Here is a 27,194-nt window from a genome sequence, read left to right as displayed (position 1 = left end):
AAGCAGTGAATAGTAGGTGACCTGGTGACCCAACGAGTGAACTTGCTCTAAAAGAAGAACGGAGCAATAATTTTTCCTTTTTTTGTTCTTGTCAGGATTTCTTCTGCAACCTTTATTTTCAATTTAGGTGGTTTAATTAGATATATTTATAATTAAATTAATTTGTTAGGTGTATTAAGAAATCTGGTGAGTACAATTAGAAACACCAATTATATGTATTTTTTTCTTTTTCTCAATCGTCGGGGCCCCGATATTTGTAGATTGAATGTTGCACAAGCCAGCTACAAGGCTTCAAAAAAAAAAAAAAAAAAAAAAACAAAAAAAGCTATAAGACATAGCTGAGAGTCTGCAAAAATAGTATTACCAGCAAATTTGTGTGTCGTGCGGTGAAAGAAATGGCGGAAACATCATCGTCGGTATCGTCTTCCAAATCGGATGAAGAGAAAGAAGAGATGCTCGACCGGTTGCTCACCCGCCTCGCTCTCTGCGACGACTCCAAACTCCAACCTCTACTCTCCAAGCTCCTCCCCTATACTATTTCCTCCCTTTCTTCCAACTCCTCCGCCGTCCGGAACAAGGTCACCTCTCTCTCTCTCTCTAATTGGTTTCTAACGCAAGCTCTGTTTGTCTAGGGTTTTAATCTTCAATTTCAAAGCTAAAATTGTACTAGACTTGGATTGTGGACTTGAAATTGGGGTTTTTCTAACAGGTGCTAGAAATACTTAGTCATGTGAACAAGCGAGTGAAGCATCAACCTGAGATTGGTCTGCCCTTGACTGAATTATGGACTATATACTCGCAAGCTCATTCTGCTCCAATGGTCAGGAATTTCTGCATTCTCTACCTCGAGATGGCAATGGATCGTGCCGATAGAAAGGTTTCTCTCCTTGCTCCTTCCTTTGGGCTGTTCTTATGTTCATTAGTTAGTGTCGACAAAATCGAATGATATCTCATGTTTCTGTTGTAGGAAAAAGAAAATTTGTCACCCATGCTTCTGTTAGGGGTTTCCAAGCTTCCTCAACAGCACCAAGAAATTATACTCAGACTTGTTGTAAAGGTATCTCACAGTTTTATATGTTTTTTTTTCTATCCCTTGTAGCACAATTTTTATTTTTTTTATTTTTGACCTCTGTACTGTAATTTTAGAGAGATATACTGTCATAGGTTAGGCTTAAGAAGAAACAAGAGGCTTAGATATACAATACGTGGAGGTTATAAAGTATATATATATGGCCATTTTGTCAACCAAGTCTTAGAGTAGTGAAGTCTATTTTTATGTTGGCTGAAATCATAGATTGGCATAAAGAAACATTTAGTGTTGGTATATGTCCAACCAAGTGTTAGAGAAGTGAGTTTGCGCCCCTTCCTCTATTGGGTTGGGTTATTCAATAGTGACCAAAGAATATGTCCAATCTTTTGGCTGAGACATGTTTTATCCATGTAGTTTGACTATGTTTGTACATTGGATTCTATAGTTTAAGTTTAATTCTCATATCCTTATAGTTTCTAATAGGTCAAATTCGTCCACAACAGATATAATTTCAGTTATGTTAACTGAACCGATGTGCCACTCAAAGATGTGGATAAGGGCTAGATAGATCTGGGGGAGAATATAGGAATGACAGTTTGATTTCGCTGATTTCGCTAATAGAAAAGTGATGGCTCATTGCATTGTGTTAACAGAGATTGATGAGTACCAATTTGACATGATTGGAACTTGGAAGTAATGATAACCCTGTTGAGTTTTAAAGTGTAGGAGATAGGGCCAAATTTTGTAAAAGAAAAAAAAAAAAAAACAAAGTGAATTTGGCCTAAACAATTGTTGCTTCACAGCTTAATAGCCTAAATATTTACTATAGATGGTAAACCAACAACTCAACAGTTGAAAAACTTGCTGTTCCAATCACTTTCCAACCTGGATTAAAGGAGATGAGAACTCAAGCGTGCTCGAAAGTTCTCATGCAAATCCTTTCACAGCTACCTAATTAGTGAATAGTGATGGCTCAGATCTGGTCTGTGCTCTGGCAAACTTTCTTTGGAAAGCTAAGGTTCCTCCTAAGGTAAAGATTTTGGGATGGCTTGTTGTGCATGGGAGGTATACTTGTAATGCTCTTCAAGGGAAGAGACCAGGCTGTTGTTTCTCTCCACACCGGTGTATTCTATGCAATGCTCAAGGGGAGAGTGTGATCATGTTTTCGTGCATTGTGAACATTGTGAAGTGGCTACTTCTTTATGGAAAAAGTTGTTTAGGGAGGCTGGGAGGATTTATTTGTTAAGGGAAAGCCTTCTGCATTTGGCAAAGGAAAAACATGCTAAATCCTTTGGGGATGCACGGTGGTATGGATGGAAAGAAATAAAAGGATTTTTGAAGCATATGGTGGCGTGGATGGAAGATCTGTGGGAGAGAGCCAAATTCTGGGCTGTCTATGGGCCTCAATATTACACTTTCCTCTATTATTCTAAATAGCAAGCTGTTGTGGTCTTGCATTCTCAGACTTCGCTGTTTTAATGACAGCTGAGATGTTTAGTCTAATGCTCTTGCTATCCTCCTTAGTGTTTTCTGTGGACTTCCTGTCCGCTCCTTTGTATTATGCTTTTTGTTTCTTCAATAAAAAGCTGTTCCTTTAAAAACAAAAAAGATGGTTAACCAAGAAAGCTGGGCATGGTATCTGAGTCAAACCTCTGCAAAGGAAATCTTACAATAAGTGTTGAAATGCATGGGTTCTTTTTGACATGAATATTTATAACTGTGTTCTCACTTGATTTCAGGTCATTGGTGAATGTCACACAAGCGGAATAGATGGAGAAGTTGCTGCAAAGTATGGACTGATAAACGATTCTCAAGACAGAAACGTTTTTATCGAATTTTGCCTTCATACAATCTTATATCAGCCGTCATCTCAAAGGTCTAGTGGAGCTATATAAATCTCAAAGCAGTTCTCTTTAAACAACATTCTTTTTGCAATATCAAACTAAAAATTGTTCATGCCTCTTCAAAACAGAGAATGCCCGCCAGGACTTTCAATTGCTCAAGCCAACCGCGTAACAGCTAGACAATCATTGAACAATGATATGCTTCTAACAAGAAAGGTAGGTTTAGTACAGGCTGAAAACCTTTGTTCTGTGATACTAATTATTATCATATAGACATTATAGATGGTTTATCTAATGCTACATTTACTTACGGGACAAATGGGTAGGAAGACATTATGCAATATGTCTGGTCTTGTTTTTTATTGTTTGGTTAGAGAGAGAATGGAAGAAAGAAAATGTTGGGAAAGTGTTTTTCCCTTATTTGGATGAGAGTTAGGGCAGAAAGAAACCCCTACCATTTTCCCTAAATTTGTAATTCTTAAATGGCTATGTTGGCAAAAAATTTAAGCATTATAAACTTTTTTGTTTCTTTCCACTCCCAAATTGGGGGTTTAAGGATCTTTTGGGTGAAAGAAAAAGGTCTACCTCCCGTTTCGTCTCCTCATCTTCCAAACCGATGAAAGACCTCACATGCTTCAATCTCAAGGAGATTGGAACTTGTTGTATACTCCATAGGGATCTCCTCAGCTGTTGAGTAATCTTTTCTAGGCTTTTGGGGAAAGGCAAGAGAGATACGGAGAGCTTGCTGTTGGCATTATTTATGTAGTTATCTAGTTTCTTGATTTTTCTCGATTGGAAATGAAAAGCGCGGGAGTGGAAGAGCTTTAGGATCGAGTGCCGTTACTGGTTTTAAGGGTTGCTCCCTTATATTATACTGATTTGGCTGTTATGAAGTGAGAATTGTTTCTCTTGTTATTCTAGCTCTTAGTCTCTATCACTTTTTGTAGATTCTTTCACACAGCCCTTGTCTATGGACTAGTTATCTGCCCTTGGTCTATCTCTATTATATACTAAACTCATCATGTCTTCTGAAAAAAAGAAGAAGAAGAAGAAAAGAAACAAAGATAACTTCTCTTTTACCTACAGAAGTGTTAATTTAACAGTAGAACTTTTTATTGCTATTAGTCCTCGCATATTACTCATGGTGTGTGTTAATATTTTCTTTTACCTACAGAAGTGTTAATTTAACAGTAGAACTTTTTATTGCTATTAGTCCTCGCATATTACTCATGGTGCGTGTTAATATTTTCTTTTACCTACAGAAGTGTTAATTTAACAGTAGAACTTTTTATTGCTATTAGTCCTTGCATATTACTCATGGTGCGTGTTAATATTTTCTCGTAGCAGTCTTATTTTAAGAGTAAACATATATTGGGTAATAGGACATATTAGTCACTTTGTTGTCTGCAAGCAGTTAGGGATCTTGAATGTTGTTGAGGCCATGGTGCTGGCCCCTGAGCTCGTTTATCCTTTGTACCTGACTGCCTCCATAGATTGGTATATACTAATTTTCCCATTATATGTAATCTTAATATCATTTTAGTTAGTTTCCTTCATATTTTGATAGGTTGTTAATATTTGGATTTGTATTTGTTTATGATTGATTGAATCTAGTCAAGAGCTTGTCGTTAAGAGAGGAGAGGAGCTTGTAAAGAAGAAGGCTGCTGGAGCTAATTTAGATGATTCAGTCCTCATAAACAGACTTTTTTTGTTATTTAATGGTATGGGTATAAAGTTCTTTTGTTTTGTTTTAATTGGTTTACATGTGCTGATTGCCATTTATAATTTTGGATTTGATTTTCACTTTTCTGATTTTCTAAATTTTATTATACCATTGGTATCTGTTTATTGGCCTTATGTGGAGCTATGTTTGAGCTACTCTGCTGCTCATAGCCCTTTTATTTTATTTTATTTTTTTTATCAGAAACTAGCATAACAGGGTGACTTTTATGGTTAGTTAAAATTATAGCTCCAGTTGGGGCCAGTTTCTTGACTTTTCAGAATTCCGAAATAGTCCATTCCAGGCATTTTCTTATCATTAGAGTGCTGCTGTGTTTTAGCTCTTTTGTTTCTATTTTGCTTGCTGTTGTGATGTTTTTTGCTTTTTTGAGTTATAGTTTTCCCTACAAAGCTAGCAAATCAGTAGACTTCTTGTCACCTGGGATGTAATTATTCCTTCTATTTAGAAAAGCACAGATAGAGCGGTATCAGATACCACCAGCTAATCAATGAATGAGTATACTGCCGCGGAGAAGCGAATCATCCGCTACAGGAATGAATGAAAGAAGTATAGCCTATGTTTCTACATCTCATCTTGTCTTCGGAGGCAGGAAAGGGGGCATGGTTTTAGGGAGAGGTGCTTTGTTGGCTATTTTTTTGGGTCGTTGTATGGAGAGGAAAAAAAGGATCTTTGTGGAAGCTGGGGTGAGAATCAATTATGGGATATGGTTCGTTTTGGGCATCTCTTTGGGCTTTGCTCTCTTCAGGGTTCAGATATTATTGTAGTTATCAAAATGAAATTCAGTTTTTATTTTTAATTTTTTAATTTTTTTATACATTAGTTTTAGGACAAATCAAACACATTCCTGTTTTGGTTTATGTATTTGTCTTGAGGTTTTTGATAAATTTCTCATCCATTGTACTTGTATTCTAAACCTTGATTCTGTTTCTTTAATATACATGGATGGAGTTCAGGCCTTTTATCTATACTTTAGTTTTATTTACATCAGTCAAGTTAGATTGCTTTTTTTTTTTTTTTTTTTTTGATATACAGGCTAAAACGAATATTCATTTTCATGTACAATATCTTTTTATCGTATCTAACACATTTATATACCAATTAAATGCAGGAACTGCTACATCTCAAAATGTTGGTCCTGAATCTAGAGTCACTCCAGCAAGTCCTGCTTTGAAAGGAAAAATGATGTCTATTTTCTGCCGGTCTATTACAGCCGCTAACAGTTTCCCTTCAACCTTGCAGTGCATTTTTGGTTGCATATATGGTATGGAAATTGTCTTCTCAGGGTAAAAAAGATATTGAATTCCCATATTTTTGATCCATATTCTCATTTGCAACCAAAAGGTGTTAACGAGTGTTTCAGTGTGGTCCAAAGTTTTTTGATCATTCGTCAGATTAAATTGTTCTTCTGAGTTGGGTGAACGTCTATCTCATGCATATCTGGATGATTTTGCCCTTTTTTTGTTTAGAAATTACAACAATGCCTTTGAATTTGTAGCAGAGGAATCCAAAAATTGTAGGAACAGTGTCTAAATATCACAAATGGAAATTAGCTGCAACCATTCAGACTTTCTATCAGCTCGATGCCATCTCTGTACTCCAATCTGCAAGCTGCAAAAGTATTTATGTTTTATTTATATATATTATTTTAATGAAGCTAACCTTATTAAAAGGATAAACAAAGTCTCTTTAAGGCCCTCATCTATCCAAAAAAGAAGAAAGAAAAAGAAACAAAATATAACACATAGGACTAGAATTCCACTAATGCTAGTTAAGTGATCTTGACTGCATCTGAAGATAACATCTGCTGTAACCAACTTCCTCTTGACTGAATGTCAAGATGATATCAGCTGCAAACAATTTCCAACTTTGATCCATTTTATATCTCTTTTTTCTGGATATACTTGTCTTGATCATAATTATTTCTATTTTGTATGTCACCTATGTATTGCAATGTGATAGAAAGCCTTAATACTGATAGTTCTTTTTGTTATGTTGATTTTGAAACTTAATAGGAAGTGATACCACATCAAGGTTGAAGCAGTTGGGAATGGAATTCACTGTCTGGGTATTTAAACATGTAAGGATCTCATGATTTGGTGCATATCTTGTTTTCCCTCTGAAACTTTTTTTGAGGAGGTATGCTGAAGAAGGCGTCTCTAGGTTACAGTTTGACATGTTAGCTTTATGGTTGTCAGTAATTTAGCTATTCGGTTTTGAAATGAAAAATTGAGAAATCGAGAAGAAAAAGAATAAAACATATATGTTTTCCTATTAATTTTGGATTTGGATTTTGATCCACCAATTCAGTACCTGAATTATTTCACATGATGACATTATGGAAGTCTGATTTCGGCTTATTAGAAAAATTATTGGGGTTTATTAAGTTAGAGTTCGTGTTCAATTTGAGACAGTTGTCAAGGTCCTTATTTACATGCAAACTAATATAAAAACCTGTCAATTTTTTTGTTAGTTCTTATTTAATCACTCATTCTTTGTATTTCACCTCTATGTTTCTTTTTATCTTTTTTAATGTTGTTTCCTATTGGTCTTAACTCTTTAAGTTGAATTTTCTTGTCTAGTCACTTAACATTTATTTCTCTATTTTTTCTCTTTCTTTTAATTTATATGCGTGCAGTCCACAATCGATCAACTTAAACTTATGGGCCCTGTCATTCTGAGTGGAATACTGAAGTCACTTGACACTGCTTCAAGTTCAGAATCAGGTTATTCCATAAACCTGCAAGTTTCGTTTATTTGTATCTTTTACCATTATATTAAAGTGGTAGAATCTCACTCTGATATTGGTACCAAATTTACCCAGATGCTACTCATAGGGACTCCAGAACTTTCGCTTATCAAGCTATTGGATTGCTTGCACAGCGGATGCCTCAGCTTTTCAGGTTCAATTCCTTTGCTTTCTTTCTACTGGTTGGAAATTTCTGTACCATTTACTATTAGTCGATATCTAGTAAGTATGGGTGTTCAAATAAAAAATCTGTGTTCTTTTTCGAACTTATTGTGTAACAATATTTAATTTTGAATTTTCTTTTTTCAGAGATACGACTGACATGGCTGTGCGTCTTTTTGATGCATTGAAGGTAGAGACCCAATATTTTCGCCTCAGTATTCAAGAAGCAACAAATTCTCTTGCCACTGCGTATAAGGTATACTAGTTTCTCTCTTTCTGGTTGAAGTTATTTTCAGATGATCTTTCATTTTTAATTATGAAATAGTATGCTTTCAGTGATTGGAAAAAGTTTATGCCATGGACAAGTTATCCAACAGACTATATTTACAACTCGTCTACAACTACAAACTGATCTAAACATCAAATCATTATTTCATATTAGGAAACAACAATTCAGTTCAATGAAATTTGGTTATTTTTAAATAAAAAGAAAGATGAAACAATATAGCTTAAATAGAGGAGATACAAAACAGTGGAAAAGAAATCCACCAAGCTTACAATCAGAAAAGAGAGCGGGAAAGACTGAAACAAAAGAACCAAAAGTTTTACATTATTCTCCCTTGAGTTTGTAGCTTTTCATTAACCTTTCTTATTGTAAAAGTTGATTAGCTCTCGTATAGGAGTACTTATCTTCATGGCTTGTTATGCTTCCAATATATATATATATATATATATATATATATATATATATGAATGACACTTAAATTATTTTTTTATGTCCTTTGAACAACTACTGCAATGCATAATACAAGTTAGTGATCCTGGTAATTATCTAACCTACAGGGAGCCCCCTCAACAGTACTAAAGGATCTGGAGACTCTTTTGCTCAAGTATACTCAAGAGGTATCTTACTCTGGCATGTTGGTGGAATCGATCTCTTTTCTAAATTTCTGGGATTAGAATATTCTTCATGGGGGTTTCATAATACTTTTCCTAATCCAGTTCTAATTTACTTTTGCTCACCAGGAACAAAGTGAAGTAAGATTCTGCGCTATAAGATGGGCGACTTCTTTATTTGACTTACAACATTGTCCAAGCCGGTATATCTGTATGCTTGGGGCTGCTGATATTAAATTGGATATAAGGTAATGAAATCTTCTATTCTTGGTAACTCTAGAATAAGCATAAACTTGCTTATGCTTTTTATTTTATCTTTACTATCCACACCCCTGCTGAATCATCTTCTCCCAATCTTACTGGAGCCAAGCCAAAACCGCTAGGCATGACAAGAAATACCATAAGCTATGCTCACTTTGGAGTGGCTTCGTCCTTGCCTAGGTTGCATTGGACTTCGGATACTATTCGCTTGAAGGATTTGGTTTCCTAGTTATCTACACTAATACAGTACAAATCCTGAGTTTGTTGTTATAGGCTTCACCAAATTATGAAATGTCTGTATCACCCTGCAGAATAAAAAGTCCCAACTCATAAGGAGGCCATGTAATAGGGTCATTATCATAAAATAATAACAAACGGATTAAATATGTACAGAGACGAAGCAGTAGGTGAGAACAGATTTCCCACGATAAATCCAACCTGACCAACAGCTTATTTATCAGTTATTTATTCCCACTCCAACTTCTGTTTCTCATCCGTTTACCAAATTCTTTCATTTCATTGTGGATGTAAGCGAGTAAGTGATAACTGGATACAGGATGTTTATTTATATCATTTTATAGGAAGCAGAGCGTTTTATTAAATGGAAAGGTAAGTACAGTCTTGAAAATTGCTTCCCCATCTGAGCCTCCTATTCGTGTTACTGCTGCTGTGTTGGACTACTTGTCTAACCTTTATTGGCTAAGATCATATTCTATTTATAGTTCCCATCTGTTTTTGGGCCATGTGCTCTAATCCAACAAAAACAGAAAGTTAGTACATTGACAGTGGCCCAGAAATCCAACACTGGATCCTCAAACTACAGAAGTCATCATCCGACTAACAACAATGTCCCTAGACCTAAAATTGTTGGACAGCTGCATACCTTTCTAAGATTGTTGAACTTCAGGGATGACTCGTTCTCAGCAATTGCATATATGGGAGGGGCTCTGTTCTTCTAGCTCTTTAGTCCGAATGTCCCATCTTGCTTTTATCGGGCTTAGTTGTTCTTGCTGTTTGGGTTTTCAGTTGGTTCTGTTTTTTCCTCGCTTCTCATTAGGTTCTTATCCACCTTGTTTGTATCTTGTTTTAGTTTAATTGTATCTTTGTTTCTGTAAAAGAAAGGGAAAATAATATATGTACATGCATACGTATACACATTTCTATAAACCTTTTATTCATAGAATAACTATTGCCATCCTCTTTATTGCATTTTTTTCTTTGTAATATCCTTGTATAGATATATTTATTATGGGAACCCTAAAGTATTAACTTTTATGAAGGGAGATTGCATTTGAAGGCCTTTTTCCTATGAAAGATGATGGGTCAAGTATGAGTAAGATACAAGAGCTACATTACCCCAAACTTGGAGACATGTTAGATTATATTCTTTCACAGCAGCCAAACTTGTCAGAACCAGCTGAGATGCGGGAGCAGAAGCTTCAGTTTCCCTCAAAAACGTATCTAGTTATTATTGAATTTTTGTTGAAGTGCTTTGAGTCAGAATTGGAGCATAACAATTCAATTAAAGGATCAACTCAGTTTCACTCGTCTGTAGAAGCAATGTGCTTACTTCTGGAACATGCTATGGCATATGAAGGGTCCGTTGAGTTGCATGCCAAGGCTTCCAATGCATTGATTGCAATTGGATCTCATATTCCAGAGGTCATGATCATGACTCATGACTGCATTTTATCTTATTTCCTATTTTCCTGATCTCTTCATGTGCACATCTGACAAATCATAGTTCTTTACAGCTTGTAGCTTCACGTTATGCAAAAAAAGTTCAATGGCTAAAACAATTATTGAGTCATATTGACTTAGATACCCGTGAAGCTGCAGCACGTTTACTTGGTATTGCTTCCTCCGTTCTTCCTCCAGCTGCTTCATGTGATCTTATTTCTGAAATAATTGCCTCAGTAAGGGGAATACATAAGTTAAGGTTGGTTGCATCTATCTTTTACAAAAAATAATGTTTACCTGCTTGAGATTAGCAAAATTGTCTTCTAGTTTTACATTTTGCTTTTATAATGACATAACTTCTCATTTTATGACTTGGTTTAATATTACCAGGTTTGAGGTTCAACACGGAGCATTATGTGCATTAGGTTATGTAACTGCAAATTGTATCTCTAGAAAACCAGCTGTAAGTTATATAAATGATGCTGTTCCCTCTAATTCTATATTTTAGTTATTTGGGTGATACTCGAGCTTTCCTTTATAATATCTATATGAGGCCTGCTCAGCTAAGGGACATTTTTTGAGGGACTGTGAGGGACAAGTGAATCTGATGGATGAAAATAAATGTACAGTTTTAAGTTGTTATAATTTCAGCTTTTAAATTTAATATGTGGTTGAGATGTCCCTCACAGTTCATTAAAACTGTCTCTTAGGTGGGCAGGATTGTATTATTACATATCCTAATAAACAAAGAAAATAAGGAAGGTCTTGAATACACAGGAGAAGACTACTCTCAAACATAAAGTAGTTCAGAAAGAAAAATTTGTTCTTTTTTTTATTTTTTATTTTTTTATGTTTTAATTTTTTTCTGTTAGGAAAAGAAATCTGGCCTTGATAGATTTTCTGTTTGTTTCTTTTGTTTTGTTCAGTTGTTTTGCTGAATAGTATATAAGTATGCCAAGTCCATCCTTTGTTTCCAGATGTTCAGTCATCAAGCCTATCTAGTAGTTGCTCTCTGTGTAAGGAAACCAAAATTGTGTGTGTGCTGGCAGGGTTTAGGATACCCAAGTGGGCTAGCTGGCCCATATTGACTTGGGCTAGCGGTTGCAACGTATAGAATTATAATTCCCTTGGTAATTAGTATGTAAGCTATGTTACGTTCTTTTGGTTTTGTCTGCTATTTACCAAATAAATTTTTTGTCTTCAGTTACTGCTCATTTGTTTTCTTTTTCTTCTTCCTTTCTATAACTATAAAAGTCTTCAGTTTGCTTGTGTTCAAATTTGAACTTGTTTTGTTCGCTGTTTTATGTGCTTATGTCTGACTACGTCTATATTTCTGCAGATCCCAGAGGCATTATTTCAAACTACCCTAAAGTTACTTGTCGATGTTGTTAATTCTGAGACTGCGACACTAGCATCAGTAGCGGTCCAAGCGTTAGGTCATATTGGACTGATCATTGCATTGCCTTCACTTATTATTGAGTCTTGTTCAGGTAACCCACTTGTTTTTTCTCTTATCATGTATTATCTCTACCATTAGATACAGATCTTTATTACTCATGAATTGAACTGCAGTTGATATTCTGGTGCTTTTACAAGAAAGATTGAGAAAGCTACTTAAGGGTGATGATACCAAAGCAATTCAGAAAATTATTATATCCATTGGCCACATCTGTGTCAAGGAAACATCATCCGCGTGTCTTAATATTGCTCTGGAGTTAATATTCAGTCTTTCCCGATCTAAGGTTTGTACAAACTAATTCTTATATTTCTTATACACTAATTTTCTTATTAGGTAAGCTCTCCACCAGTAAGAAGGGAATTCAGTTCCTATTTTCCTAAACCGACTTGGATAACAAGATAAGAATCAAGAGTGCTTTTGAATTAATTATTGAAGCTTGTTAGGTTGGTTCTGGTTACTTAGTTTAGGAAATCTAATAATGATGTGGGGATATGTTGTGGGTACGTCAACTATTAACTAAAGAAAAAAAGAAAAATTCTAAGCAAAGTTAAGTTTGCCAGTGAGGAAATATATGTTAAGCATCTGGAGTCAATTATACTTAGTAAGGTAGTGCACATATAGAAAACATGGAAATGGTCGTCTTATCCATGTTTGTTATTCACTAGTCAATAATTGCATACTTAGAAATTACCAAGGGTTTAAATATGTCCACCATTACTCAGTCAACAGCTCCTGAAAAAGTCTGGTAGTGGATGAAAATTAACAAAGGCTGGTGCGCTGATTTCCTAGGTGGAAGTACTGAGTTGCAACCGCATACAAAAGTAAAATTTCTAATCCTTGCAACTGTTGATTAACACAGGTTGAGGATATCCTCTTTGCAGCTGGCGAGGCACTGTCGTTTTTGTGGGGTGGTGTTCCGGTGACTGCTGATTTGATTCTCAGAACTAATTATTCACTCTCCATGGCTTCTAAGTTTCTCATGGGAGATGCGAGTTTATCTCTCTCAAAACATAGCCCCATGGAAATGAATGAAGCTAATAAAGATCGTGATGACATGGTTCGAGAAGCAATTACTAAAAAGCTTTTTGACGATCTTCTATACAGTACAAGAAAAGAAGATCGCTGTGCTGGAACTGTATGGCTATTATCAATTACCATGTATTGTGGCCATCAACCAGCTATTCAGAAAATGCTGCCAGAAATTCAGGTTTTTGCTTGGAGAATTTCAGTCATCATTTAGCCATTCATATCTTTTTGATTCACCTTCTCACAGGATTCAATTTAAAGAGTTATCTTCTCATACATTACAATACTCAAATGAAAGTGCTTTAATCATAGTCATCAGGGTATTTTAATCGCGGATGTAATGGGTCCATGGTCAAATATGGAATCAGCACTGTTTTCATATTCCAAATTTTTTTGTAAGAAGAAATAAAGTTCTGTTAGAACAAGTGAGCTACAAAAAAAAGTTGGTTGTGGATAAGGAATTCTCAAATTCAAGACTGATTGGAAAATATCGTCATGGTGGTTGTCTTTATAACTGCAAGGATTTAAGATTTTACAGTTGATTAGAACACAAGATCTTAAACTACTCAAGGAAAAATGATCTTTATGTTGATCAATGAGAATATGACATTTGGTAGTGCAGTATCCTTACTTTTATGTCATTGAGTTAAACCCTCTTTCTATGTTTAAATTCCTTCTGACATGTTCGTCATTTATAGAATATACTGTTGCTTCACCATGAAACTCATCTTTGTTTAATTCTTCATTTCCTCATACTATGAAAAAGTAAATTATTGTTATGATTTTATGGACATACATATCTAGTCTCATTCATTTATTAAAATCACTCATGTCTACCCTGAAGCTTATGGTTATGGGGAGGAAATTTATACAGATCAGTCATTTCTGATGAATATTTAAATTGACATGTGATGGATGTTGTAACTTGATGTATGAGATTATAAATTTTTGTGTGCATGTAGGAGGCTTTTTCACACCTTCTTGGTGAACAGAATGAACTCACGCAGGAGCTGGCCTCACAAGGGATGAGCGTTGTGTATGAAATTGGTGATGCATCAATGAAAGGAAACTTGGTAAATGCACTTGTAAACACTCTGACAGGTTCCGGGAAGAAAAAAAGAGCTATAAAGGTCAGTATATACATCTCTTTCTGTCTGTCTCTTTCTGTCAATCTGCAATACTTTGTATTCTTAGGCGTTTAGATTTTTGTTATTTAGCTTGCTGAAGACTCTGAAGTTTTTCAAGAGGGAGTTATTGGTGAAGGTCTTAGTGGAGGCAAACTCAGTACATACAAGGAGCTGTGCAATGTAGCGAATGAGATGGGACAACCAGATCTGATTTATAAGTTTATGGATCTGGCTAATTATCAAACTTCTCTGAATTCAAAGAGGGGTGCTGCCTTTGGTTTTTCAAAGATAGCAAAGCAAGCAGGAGATGCTCTGAAGCCACACTTGCGGTCCTTAATTCCAAGGCTTGTTCGTTATCAGTATGATCCTGACAAAAATGTGCAGGTATGAGATAAGTCGGTATTCTTCCTAAAGTATGAAAGCTATGGATTCTTAACAGTGACAACTCTATAACTTCTAACTCATCTGTGGTATCTGTTTCTCAATGTCAAATGATTATTAATGTGTCTTTCCTATATTCTTCAGTTAGTTGTATTTCATCCTTCATCTTTCCTTCTATTACGAGTTGTCACAGGTTGAAAGTATCCATCTTTGTATTAACTTTCTGTTCATACTTTCATACGATGTATCTAGGATGCTATGTCACACATATGGAAGTCACTGGTGGAAGATTCAAAGAAAACCATTGATGAACACTTGGACCTCATTATTGATGACTTGTTAATACAATGTGGATCTAGGCTTTGGCGCACACGAGAGGCATCCTGTCTTGCCCTTGCAGATATCATCCAGGGCCGGAAGTTTGATCAGGTGATATAGATATCGTTTATATAGTGCAAATTGAAGTAGGTGGAATTAGGTGTTAGGACTTTTTTTTTTTTTTTTTTTTTTTAAGTTACATTGCTTACATGTTTAAGATATAGATAACTCAGAGATCTTCTCCTGCACGAAGTTGTGCAAGCCCGACTTTACGGCACCATTTTTTCAATATCTCTCACCTACTGATAGGGTGATCCTCTGTGTGAAGTCCTGCTTGTGCAACTTTGGTCAATGAATTATACATTTATTTGTTTTCCTTGCTGTGGTCTAATTTATCAACTTATATAAGGTTACCTCATGGATTTTATTTTTTATTTTTCTCTCAACAATAAGAGATTAAACTTTGAACACTGGACATATATACAAAAGAAAAAGAGTGTTCTTAGAGACTTGGCGGGACTTTAGAAAAATTTGTTAGTTGTATAGGTGTGTGCTCACAGACTTCCCGAACATGGCCTGTGTCTGTCCTGATCTAGTATTTATTTTTGCCATATTTTGAGTTTTGCCCCCTCAGTTCATACCTATATGTAGGTGCTAGTCTTCTCATAGCATTGGGAGTTAGTAAAAACTTTCATATTTCTATCCACTCATTTTCTGTCATTGTTATTTATGTTGAGTGAGTACGCTGGTGATCAGCATAATTCCATATATACATCATTTGTTCTCTGTTTGTTCCTATATTGATAAAATCTTAATATGGTTTTTGTTGGCTCTATTTCTTTCTATTTTGTGGGGTTAAAAGGTTGGGAAGCATTTAAGGAAGTTATGGTCAGCAGCATTCCGTGCCATGGATGATATTAAAGAGACTGTTCGAAATTCTGGCGACAAGTTATGCCGTGTTTTAACTTCATTGACGGTGAGGCTTTCTGATGTCACCCTAACTGATGTATCAGATGCAAGCCAAACAATGGATCTTGTTCTGCCTCTTTTGCTTACAGAAGGCATACTAAGTAAAGTTGATAGTATTCGAAAGGCATCTATAGAGGTTGTTATGAAGCTTGCAAAGGTTAGTATTGTTCTTCTGCTTTATAGAAAAATAACTATTCACCTGTTAGCATTGCTTTATGATCAGTTAAGAAATATTTGGACTGCACACAAAGTTGTGTTCTCTAACAATGGCATTGCTTTTTTTCTCTCTTTAGTTTTATTTTGTTTAACTTTGGTTTAGGAAACGGACCAACTTTATTTGCTCAATCGTCAGCAATCCAAACAAGTCTTTTCCTATAGAAAAATAAAACAAGAAGTTAGCAGAGGCCCACTTAGAGAATACTCATACAAAGAAAAACAAGTAACAGAAAAAAATACATGAGAAATAGACTACCCCTACTGTGGAAGTTAGAAACAACCGCAGTAGAACCTAAGTAACAGCAGAGCCTTAGATAGTCAGACTTCCACATGATATGCAAGGAATGAAAGGTCCAAAAGCTATAAACACTTCTCAAGGGAAGTCGAGTATTTATTAAATACATTATGGAGTTGTCTTATAGGGGAATGCCATATGGAACCCCAGCATAATATAATGCTTTCCATTTTACCAAGTAACAATACCTAACTAGCTGAACATTCCATGATATGATAAACTTCCAATTTCATTACATTTTGTTGAGGTGTGTTAACTGTACAGCTGGCTCCTTCAGGAAGGGTAAATGGTTTTGTTACTAATTCCATTTAAGGGAACATAATTCTTTTTTCCTGTTCTATTCTTGTGGCATGTCTAGCTACTACTATTTAGTCATTATAAGCACAGTTGACCACAGTACCTATCTGAACATGGTAGTGGTACCTAGGTGAATCTTTGCCAATGTGGACCAAAAAGCTGGTTAGACCTTAACTTGGTTAGCTCCTTGAGCCTGGATATATATGTTTTTTTCTTCCTCTGTTTGAGATTTAAAAATAGTTCTGTTGTTCATGCTTACCTAATTTGAATCTTATACAATGGAAAAAAAAAAAAAGGGTTCTGTTAGCATCTCTAACACATTGTGTGTGTGTGTGTGTATTCAACCTTAAATGGTCAATCTTCTCTTGTTTGAATTAGAATTCAATTGTTATTGACAACCATCGTTTATCTTTTGATTTGTTTCAGGGGGCTGGCATTGCAATTCGTCCACATTTATCTGATCTAGTTTGTTGCATGCTGGAAAGTTTATCGAGCCTTGAGGACCAAGGGCTTAATTACGTGGAGGTAGGCAAGATTTTATTTGTAAGTTGTGTTTAGAATTTAGCTCATTCTGTCTTCTTATAGCTTTGTTCAATTTCATTTTCCACTTCCAGTTGCATGCAGCAAATGCTGGGATACAGACAGAGAAGCTCGAAAGTTTGAGAATTTCGATTGCAAAAGGCTCTCCCATGTGGGAAACTCTTGATCTCTGCATAAAAGTTGTGGATGCAGGATCATTAGATCAATTGGTTCCTCGTCTTGGTCAATTGGTTCGATCTGGGGTTGGTCTCAATACAAGGTATATAATTTTGCAACTTAATGTAGCACAACATAAGGAACAGACAATTAGGAACATATATGATTTATCTGCACTCCAATCACTTTCTCATGGTTTTTCTTTTCTAAAAATTAATTATCGGATGACTGGATCTTTTCTTTCTTTTCTCCTGCTGATAAGAAACATGCTTAAATAAGAGGAAATAAAAACTTATATTTCTACATTCTAAACACTGTGAACTGGTGGAGTTAGAAATATCACTTCTGCATTTGTCATCAGCGCCACTAAATTCCCAAAACAAATCATGGATCTGTATATGGGAACTTCTGCACTGGATTGGAGTTTAAGAGGATTATGATTTACCATGTCTGCAAACTAGGCTTGCATCAAGTTCTTGATCTTCTGTTCACTCATTTCTCAATAATATTGAGGCCTGAGTAGTACCTATCGGATGATACTATAAACTAGACTTTTCTCCCTTCATTAGGACCATGCTACCAGGCATGATTTTGATGCTTCTGCCTGGTATGGAACACTAATAGCCCTGTGGTTCAAGGATATTCAATTGTTCTGTAGCTGTGGGAGATATGCCCACATTAGCCAAAGTACGCACGACATGTGTTCTGTAGCTTTGGGAGATATGCCACATCATCCCAAGTTGGCATGACACTATCCAACATTGCCACACCAGCCTAAGTACGCATGACACCATCCAACATCTTGATTTTAACTGCCCCCATACCCATGATGTCAATTATAAAGCTGTCAGGCATATACCCATGTGCTCCAGTTGAACTATCCAAGCCTTCATCATCCTCGTTTAAAGTCGAAAAATTTTGCTTTTATGCAACTCCACTTTGGTGGGTTGGGGGGAATGACTATGGGTGGGGAAAGCTCTTCCATTCTGGCTCATGGTTTCTCTTTGCTATATGGTTCATCCGGGGAGAGATCGAGCTTGGTGGGAATGACATATGTAACCATGCTGACCCATAAACACGTTCTTCAAAGCACAATTATGTTTCAATTTGTACGCCTATGGATGTAAATATAAACATAACAGCCAAACACACAGGGAGACTAGGGAGACAATGAAAGGACATATAACAAGGAAAATGGATTATGTTTCATATTGGTAACCTTGCCGACTAGGGACCCATATATACACTACCCATAGCACAAATTGTTTATGCCTATGATTATGAACATGAGCCAGACTGCAGAACACAAAAGGAGACAATGAGAGGACATATGGTAAGGAACGTGAGAGGTGTCTGATACTCCAGAGTGTGAGACGCGATAAGAACTGGTGATGAAATATATAATTATAATATATACATGGTAGCACTCTCCAGCATAATGTTACTTTTACTTCTGAACTTTTCTTGATGAACATAAAATCTCTGGATTAAATTTTGTTGTCTAACCTAATTATATTTCTTACAAGTGTTAAACTCCTTATGTTTACCACGTTCCCAAAGTATTAAGCCTTTTTAGCTGTAACAACTTGTTTGTATTATTGCACTCCCTCTGACAGCTTGGCCTCTTCCTAGTTCCCAATGTTAGAGGGTGCCCATCATATTTCAGTTAATATTGGGAAGTTGCATTTTCGTAGGATCTATTGCTTCCGCACATGTTTAGTTTTATTAGTACCTTACACTGGTTCGCAAAAGCTTATCTTGTTAAAATGTTTCCCAACATTGTCATGAGAGTTAACAACAGGCAATAAGAGCTGAGCTTACATTGTTCTCTTCGATAACTTTGTAGTCTATTCCTAAGAATTTAAGTATTTTCCAGTTCTAGTTCAAAAGAAGTCCCTCCTACACAACCTAACATTAATGACATGAGGAATACTCTATTAACGACTTATTGTATATATGGTGCAGGGTTGGTGTTGCCAGCTTTATTACCTTACTAGTTCAAGAAGTTGGTGTTGAAATCAAACCATATACGAGCAAGCTACTGAGGCTGTTGTTTCCAGTTGTGAAGGACGAAAAAAGTGCTGCATCAAAACGAGCCTTTGCTGATGCATGTGCAGTACTTTTAAAACATACAGTAGCCTCTCAGGCCGAAAAGTTGATCGATGACACTGCAGCTTTGCATATTGGTGACCGAAATGCTCAAGTGGCGTGTGCGGTTTTATTGAAAAGCTATTCATCCAAGGCCTCAGACATTTTGGATGGATATCTTGCAGCTATACTTCCAGTAATTTTTATCTCAAGGTGTGGATATTACTGGTTCCTTTTATTACTGTTACAAGTCCAGAAAGAATATTTTCTCATTTTTTTATGTGAAGGTTTCATCATTTTATTTATTAACATATGCCATATGAGTTTTGAGTACAGTGCTGAGTTATCTTAGTAGGCATGACAGCTAAGCTATTACTTCAGTAAATTGTTAACATGCCTTTCATTTTTGTATATGTTTTGTTAGACATTGAACATGCTGACTCTTGTCCTTAGAGACTTTCTAAAGATTATGAAATTTGGACTGTAACAGGAATTTATCAAATGGCTAGTTGAAGTTTAGTTGAAATCTCCTATGGCATTAGCTTTATTTGTTTATGTTTCCTTAATAGCCAACTGGGTATACCTCTATGAATGAAATTCTGGTAGTTTATGTTGAAACATATTATTGTTCATATATTGTTGATTCGCCTTATAAACTGACATGTTTGTGAACAGATTTGACGATGACAAGTATGTTTCTGGCCTGTTTCAAGAGTTGTGGGAAGAGCATACAAGTAGTGAACGTGTAGCCCTCCAGTTATACTTGGCAGAAATTGTTTCTCTTATTTGTGAGAGCATTGCAACATCTTCTTGGGCAAGTAAAAAGAAGGTAGATTTTATTGCTTTGTTTTTACCCTGCCATCACTTTCTCTGTTTAGAAATTGCATTTTAATTAGTTTTATAATTCAAATATTGATATACATATTTGATGTCTCATTTTTCAACTTGCAGTCAGCCCAGGCCATTTCCAAACTCAGTGAAGTTTTGGGTGAATCTCTGGCTTCTTACTATAATGTCTTGCTCAAATCTCTTATGAAAGAGATTCCTGGTCGGTTATGGGAGGTAGAGAACAGATTCATTTATTTAAATAAGCAAGATGTTTTACTGACTGCTCTTTTCCACTTCTAGCCATAGCAGAGTATTTACTTAAAGTAATAGTTCTTTCCGCTGGTGTGGGCAGGGAAAGGAAGCTCTATTGTATTCAATTGCTGCACTTTCTGTGTCTTGTCATAAAGCAATTTCAACTGATGATCCTCATACTCTGAATGAAGTTTTGAGGGTATTATCTTCAGCATGCACGAAAAAGGCAAAGAAATATCGTGAAGCAGCTCTATCCTGTCTTGAACAGGTAATACTCCATTCTGGATCCGTGGTACCTATTTTTTTTTCTTTGCGTTCCCCAGACTAGGTGCACACTTCGTGCTGTTGGCCTTGCTTCTAATGCATGAACAAATTTAGATAATCTATTGGTCTATACTCCTAATTTATAACAATATCTTAATTTCTTGATGGTTGTGGAAGAGTTGGATGTCGGGATGTTACTAATGTAAGGAAGGAACATTATAAGTAAATAATTTTTTTATTTATTTATTATTATTTTTTTTTACGGGAACTTGTTCAAGTTGGACCCTGTGCAGAACAGCGGTGTGGTTTTAGTTTTGTTTTAGCAGATATTAGAAGTGCAGCCATACCAAAGAGTTGTTGGTCTAGCGATCAGGCCCTTGGTTTGCTCCCAAGTGGTCTGGGGTTCGATCCTCTCCCAAGGTACCCACCTAGCAATTGCTAGAGTTTCCAGTTCCCCAAATGTTGTGGGGTCAGGCGGGGGACCTAGGGAATAGTCGGGTCAAAGACTCGGATACCCTAGTCTCAAAAAAAAAAAAAAAAAAAAAAAAAAAAAGAAGTGCAGCCATCTTATTTTAGCAGGGATGTTTCTCTCCTGGACAGGATGGTTTCACTTTGGCCTGGTTTGAGATTGTTGGTGTGCGATCAACAAGAACTTGCTAGGGTCTTAACTGAATTGTATGGTAATGGTTTTGCTAACGCCTGCCTTGAAAGATTCACCTGAGATTGAAAGATTTATTTTTTGATTCACCTGAGATTGAAAGATTTTATTCCCGTTTAGTTATAAGATTTCAATGACACTGTCTAAAGATCGAGGGGGTGCATGGCTTTGACTATATCAAATTTTATTCAATGAAGGTATCCGTCAATTGGACTGGGCTTTAATTGCAAATGAAGTAGTTGAGGAGCTTTTAGGGAGAACAAGGAATTGTGATTTTTCAGATCTATTTTGAGGAAACTTCTGCCCATTTTGATTGGTCTTTTCTGGATGACGTGATGAAAGTGAAATAGTTTGTTTAGAAATGGAGGAATTTCCTTGCGGGTTTTCCTAGCTTCATTAACTTTTGAATGTTGAGCAATGGAAGACGGCTGGTAGATTTAGTACCTCTAGGGAATAGGGTATTGAGATAGGGTATCATAGATTTTATCTCCCTGTTCCATTTCTCGAGTCGTTTATGTCTGGTTTATTCTAAAAGCTAGGCAGTGTGGTTTGGTTGAGGTTTTCCTGATAGGTAAGCATGTTGCACAGGCATCTCGTCTTAAGTTTGCGTCTTGTACCATGTCCTTCAGTTCCAAGCAAGGAATTTTTTTGGTCATGCTGTTGAAATTGTTCGTTTTATTCTAATTTCTGGCGCAAAGATCAACAAGACAGTATTCTCGTGAGCCGGCAATCATATTTTACATCATTTCTTATTGTCATGATATCTTGCATTTTATCGGAAAAGGAAAAACAGAATGAGAAAACCATGTTATTTTGCAAATGATTTGCATTACTTTTCGTATTGTGTAAACAAGTTATAATACTTGTTGTCTTTTTGATGCCTTTTTTTAATTTTTTTTTTTTTTTTATCGATAAGGTAAAGTCAAGTTGTGTATTGGACCATATTCCTGTTGGTTTCAAGCACAAATTTTGTCATGCGGCTGTGCTTGTTTTGTTTTAGACTAATTTCTGGCCTGAAGATCAACTTGACTGTATTTTCATGGGCAACCTTATTGTACAACCTTACTATTATTTATTTTTGTTGATAGTGCTTTATCTTGCAAAATTTTTATAAACAGTGAACATATTAAGTGCCTAAATCCTGATGTGATATTCATCATCTCTAAACACTGCCTCACATGCAACCTGGAGAACGTATAATCGCTTGTCAGGATTTCCAAGTTTTGCACAAGAACTTTTGAGATTTCGAGCCTCTCTAGCATTGCTGGTTGGCTCCGGGTCAGATGCTGTAATGTTAACATGGTATCAAATCAAGCTATTCATTAGAACCACTCTGAGCCCGGGTTGGAATCATGATCGGGAGATTCATGCTGAGCCAGATGAATTTGATGAGGGAATTGGTCCTGTGTTCTCATTGTCACCCAATATCGATTCATGTGTGTGGCCCCACCTGGTTTGCATATACTTTGTGTTTTGAAGAATATAGAACCCCCTATTTGTTGTCTCAGGTCAGCAAATTTTTCTATTCTGATAAGGCAAGGTGACCCCTTATCACCTTTTCTTTTTACCCTAGTGGTGGATGTTCTGGATAGACTTATGGAGAGAGCAAGAGATTGTAGACTAATTGAAGGCCTGGTAGTCGGGAGGGAAGAGGTTGAAATCACTCATCTGCAATTCGCTGATGATACAATTTTCTTTTTGAAGGATGATGACCAGAATTGGAATAATTTAAACATGGTCCTAGAAAGTTTCTGTTTGTTTTCAGGGCTGAAAATCAATAAATCAAAATGCTCTGTAGTTGGAATAAATACTGAGGCTGGGAGATTAGAAAGGATGGCTGATGATCAAGGCTGTGAGATTGGAGTTTGGCCTATGAAATACCTGGGCCTTCCCTTAGGTGGTAACCCACAGCAAGCTTCATTTTGGAACCCAGTTGTAGAGAAAATTGAGAAGAGATTGGAGGGTAGGAAAAAAGTTTTTTTGTCGAGAGGCAGTAGGCTGACATTGATTCAAGCAGTTCTAAGCAGACTCCCAACATACTATTTATCTCTATTCCAAATTCCGGTGGGAGTGGCAAAGAGATTAGAATCCCTTCTGAAATTTTTTTTCTGGGATGGAGTCGGAGAGGGTAAGAAGAACCATCTAGTTCGTTGGGAGATAGTGTCGAAAAGCAAAGAAAGAGGAGGGCTGGGAATCGGGAATCTACTAGCAAAAAATAAGTCTTTCCTAGGGAAATGGCTTTGGAGATTTCCTTTGGAGAGAGAGTCCTTATGGCATGTTGTAATAAGGAGCAAATATGGATATGATGTGAATTGGTGGGACACAAAGCCAAGTTTGGGTGGATCAAGTAGAAGTCCTTGGAAGGATATTTCAGCAGGAATAAGCCAATATTCTCTCTGTCATAAACTAATTGTGGGCAATGGCAAAAGAGTGAGGTTCTGGGAAGACTCTTGGCTAGAGGATCAACCCTTAAAATTCTACTTTCCAAGGTTGTTCAGACTATCAAGACACACCAACTATTCAGTGGAAAGGTTAGCTATCCCTCTCAATTTTCCGATGAGCTGGGATTTTGGGTTCAGAAGAAACTTAAATGATCAAGAGATTGAGGAGTTTGCCTCGCTGATGGTTAAGCTAGAAAATGTCCGATTAGTGGAGTCCAAACCAGATGAAAGGAGGTGGAAGCTTGAGCCTAATGGGAAATTCTCTTGCAAATCTTTCCATAGCTTCTTAATTAGTGGTGGATCAGATCCAATTTTTCCTCCTGCAAAGTTTATTTGGAAGGTCAAGGTCCCTACTAAGGTGAAGATTTTGGGATGGCTTGTGGTACTGGGGAAGACAAATACATGTGATGTTCTTCAAAGGAGAAGACCAGGAAGTTGTTTTTCTCCTCACTGGTGCATTTTATGCAAAACTCAAGGGGAAAGTGCTGATCATGTCTTCGTGCATTGTGAAGTGGCTAATTTCTTATGGAAAAAATTATTTTGGGAGGCAAGAGTGGACTGGACTGGACAACTCCAGTAGAGAGAAATGACTTGCTAAGAGAAAACCCCATAGCGTTTGGTAAAGGTAAAAAGGCCAGAACCCTTTGGGGTTGTGGGGTGCTAGCTGTAGTTTGGGTGGTCTGGATGGAAAGAAATAAAAGATTATTTGAAAACTATGGAGGGGTGGAGAAGGAAGACCTGTGGGAGAGAGTCAAGTTCTGGGCATCCTTATGGGTTTCTATTTCTAAGGAATTCAAGGATTATAATCTTTCTTCCATTATACTTAACTGGCAAGCAGCTGTAGTATAAGCCCCTAAGCCTTGATTAGTATTATTAGACGAGATGCTAGGCCTATAGCCCTAGCTGCCCTCTTTAGATCATTAAAGCGGACTCCTTGTCCGCCTCCCTGTATCTCGATTTTTGCTTTTTTAATAAAAAGCTGTTTCTTCTAAAAAAAAAAAGAATATAGAACTCCCTATTTGGGAGCTCTAACCATTTAGGGTATAATAACATACATAATATTGTCGTTCTTTACCCATTGCCAATAATTTGGTGTAAACAAGATCTGGTATTGGTTGAATTTTCAAAGAAATCGAATGTCTGATGAATTTGAAATCTGATTTATTTTCCAGAGTGATTAATTTAGTCAACCCGAGTATCCTTTCTGATGATATTCTAATTCCAGTCTTTCCCATGTTCTGTCAAACTAGTTGATTGTACAGCTTTCAGACTTTCCGTCTGCAGTGTACTGTGCGGTCCCCAGAATTACCGTTTAGTTGTATGGCTGCGTTCATATTCTTTCTTTAACTCTTTGGCGGGCCTTGGTGGAAAATATTCTGTTTCTGCTTCCCATAAATTTAAGCAAAGTTCTTAACACATGTCTGTTAACATAGTTTTCCTTCTTGTGTCTGCTTTCAGGTTGTAAAAGCCTTTGGTAATCAAGAGTTCTTTAATGAGGCATTTCCATTGTTATACGATATGTGTAATGCTTCCACTCTCGGTGTTTCTGGGAAAGCAACTTTGGCTGGCAATGGTGCTAAAGCAGGTTGGTATAACTCGTCCTCATCTTATGCAAGGATAACCATGGAGTTCACCTTTGACTTTCTGATACATTTTATGAAAGAACTTAGATATACAACATATTGGAAAAGTGTCTGGGGAAAATCGTCAATGATTATTCCCCACTGTCCACACTCTTAGAGGTCTCCAAGAGAAAATAAGCATCAACATGCCTCTGCATGTATATAGTCAACTTTATTCTATGGAAACATTCTAGTAAAAATTCCTTGCAGTCATGCTTTTTATACTGCAGTTCCTTGAACTTTATATCTTTATATTGGATGTTAAGCTTTAATTTGTAAGATTAGCAGTATGAACGTATCTTTCTTTGCAGAAGAGGATCAAATTGAGCAGGTTCCTGTTTCACATGAGAAAATCTTGGACTGCATGACCGCTTGCATTCATGTGGCTAATATAAAAGATATTCTTGAAAAACAGAAGAACTTGATGCATGTGTTGACTACTGCTCTGTCACCTGGATTTCCATGGACAGGTACCCTCTTGTGGTGTGGCCCTCTTTTGTTTTGTTTTTTTAATTATCTTTACAAGACTAAACCTTTGGTATTTGATTTTCGTGGCAGTCAAAATATCTGCCCTTTCATTGATAAAGGAACTTGTTTCAAGTGTCCAGAAGGTTCTGGGTGACTCCAAAGAAACTTATGCTCATGCCAACATAATTTTGTTAGTTCAGGAGGTAGGCGAGATTATTCATCCTTTATATATCTCCATGCAATATGTAAACTCTTATTTTATTTATTTATTCATCTATTTTTTCTCACTGCTTCTGTTCAGTTGTTTCACTCAGTGGCACCTCAAGTTGTCGAATGCATAAGCACAATTAAAGTTGGGCAGGTTTGTGACCTTTTTCCTCTGTTGGTATCTTGTGCACATTACATTCGGTATCCTGTTGTCCATTGCTTTAAAGTAAATATCAGGAAATCAAAAGTAATGGATCCCCATGTGTAGTAAACATATGTAAAGATTATGCCCTACCCACCACTTTATTAAATTAGACTGTGGATTGACCTTATTTTTCATTCTTAATTTTGCTAATCTTTTATTGGACTGGAAAATACAAAAGCTATCTAAATCTGAGAACCCTACTAAAGTTAACTTTGTTTTTTTGGTACAATGGGGGGAGACGAAACGTTCTACATTCATTTTTTTTGTTAGAATTTTTTTCAAATGTATTTATTTTTCATATAAATTCAATGAAAAATAGTAAATTTGTTTGCAAAACCTTACCAACCGCCCTCTTGCATATCTTCTTTTTCTTTTCAACCATTGCATTTTTATTTGTTTTCCACCTTTCTCTTGCTACTTTGGACTGTCTCAATGATTCTTTTTTAATTTTTTTACTGTCCTTTACTTGTAAGTTAATGAATATTAATTTAGCAACTAATAATTACCCGAGATTTAGATGATTTCCGAAAAACTTTTGCCTTTAGTAAGACGTAATTTTGACCTGAAAAGATACTACTTGGCTTTAGTTATTAATGTATGTTGCATTTTGTGTCCTCATTTATAGGTTCATGTAACTGCTTCAGAGTGCCTTCTAGTGATCATCACGCTTTATGGAGACCTTCGGTCAATTGACTCGACTAATGTACAATTTGAGGGTACGCTTCTGCATCTGTACGAAGTGGAGAAAAATGGCGAAGCAAAGTCCTTGTTGAAAAAATGTATGGATACCCTTGAAAACTTAAAACTAGAATGCCCGAGATAACTGAATTTTTATGCAAGTAGTCTAAGCCAAATTCGTGATACCATTAATTTTCATAGAACCAAATCTCATGTATGAATAGCATTACATTGCAACTATAGAGAAACGTTAACAATCAATCTACATTCTCGTACTTGTGGATCTATTTCATGCACCTTTTTAATTTTTCTATTCTTATTCAGCTTTATTTGGCCAA

The 27,194-nt window shown here is 36.3% G+C and overlaps 1 protein-coding gene across 2 annotated transcripts; it reads left to right on the top strand.

Annotated features, from left to right (window-relative positions):
• The first annotated feature begins 324 nt into the window (after positions 1 to 324).
• Positions 325 to 27,146, top strand: LOC133729229 (uncharacterized). Of its 2 annotated transcripts, XM_062156719.1 has the most exons (35): positions 325 to 578; positions 710 to 877; positions 968 to 1,057; positions 2,770 to 2,906; positions 3,003 to 3,090; positions 4,289 to 4,371; positions 4,489 to 4,595; positions 5,724 to 5,876; positions 6,628 to 6,692; positions 7,251 to 7,338; positions 7,437 to 7,515; positions 7,671 to 7,779; positions 8,367 to 8,426; positions 8,550 to 8,668; positions 9,962 to 10,343; positions 10,436 to 10,620; positions 10,752 to 10,824; positions 11,701 to 11,851; positions 11,934 to 12,103; positions 12,680 to 13,027; positions 13,809 to 13,976; positions 14,064 to 14,357; positions 14,607 to 14,783; positions 15,535 to 15,798; positions 16,876 to 16,974; positions 17,064 to 17,248; positions 19,111 to 19,446; positions 19,909 to 20,062; positions 20,185 to 20,295; positions 20,414 to 20,581; positions 25,135 to 25,261; positions 25,610 to 25,768; positions 25,857 to 25,969; positions 26,068 to 26,127; positions 26,804 to 27,146. In XM_062156719.1, exons 1-35 carry the CDS (start codon positions 396 to 398, stop codon positions 26,999 to 27,001), a joined length of 5,451 nt encoding a protein of 1,816 aa, XP_062012703.1. In that variant the 5' UTR covers positions 325 to 395; the 3' UTR covers positions 27,002 to 27,146. The 2 variants fall into 2 exon arrangements, with proteins under 2 accessions (XP_062012703.1, XP_062012704.1); XM_062156720.1 differs by lacking the exons at positions 325 to 578; positions 710 to 877; positions 968 to 1,057; ... (1 more) ...; positions 4,289 to 4,371; positions 4,489 to 4,595.
• Positions 27,147 to 27,194: the final 48 nt, after the last annotated feature.

Source organism: Rosa rugosa, chromosome 2 (assembly GCF_958449725.1).
Source record: "Rosa rugosa chromosome 2, drRosRugo1.1, whole genome shotgun sequence".
Classification (NCBI taxonomy): Eukaryota; Viridiplantae; Streptophyta; class Magnoliopsida; order Rosales; family Rosaceae; genus Rosa; species Rosa rugosa.
Note: the sequence above shows the minus strand (reverse complement) of the source record. Positions and strands in the feature narration are given on the sequence as shown.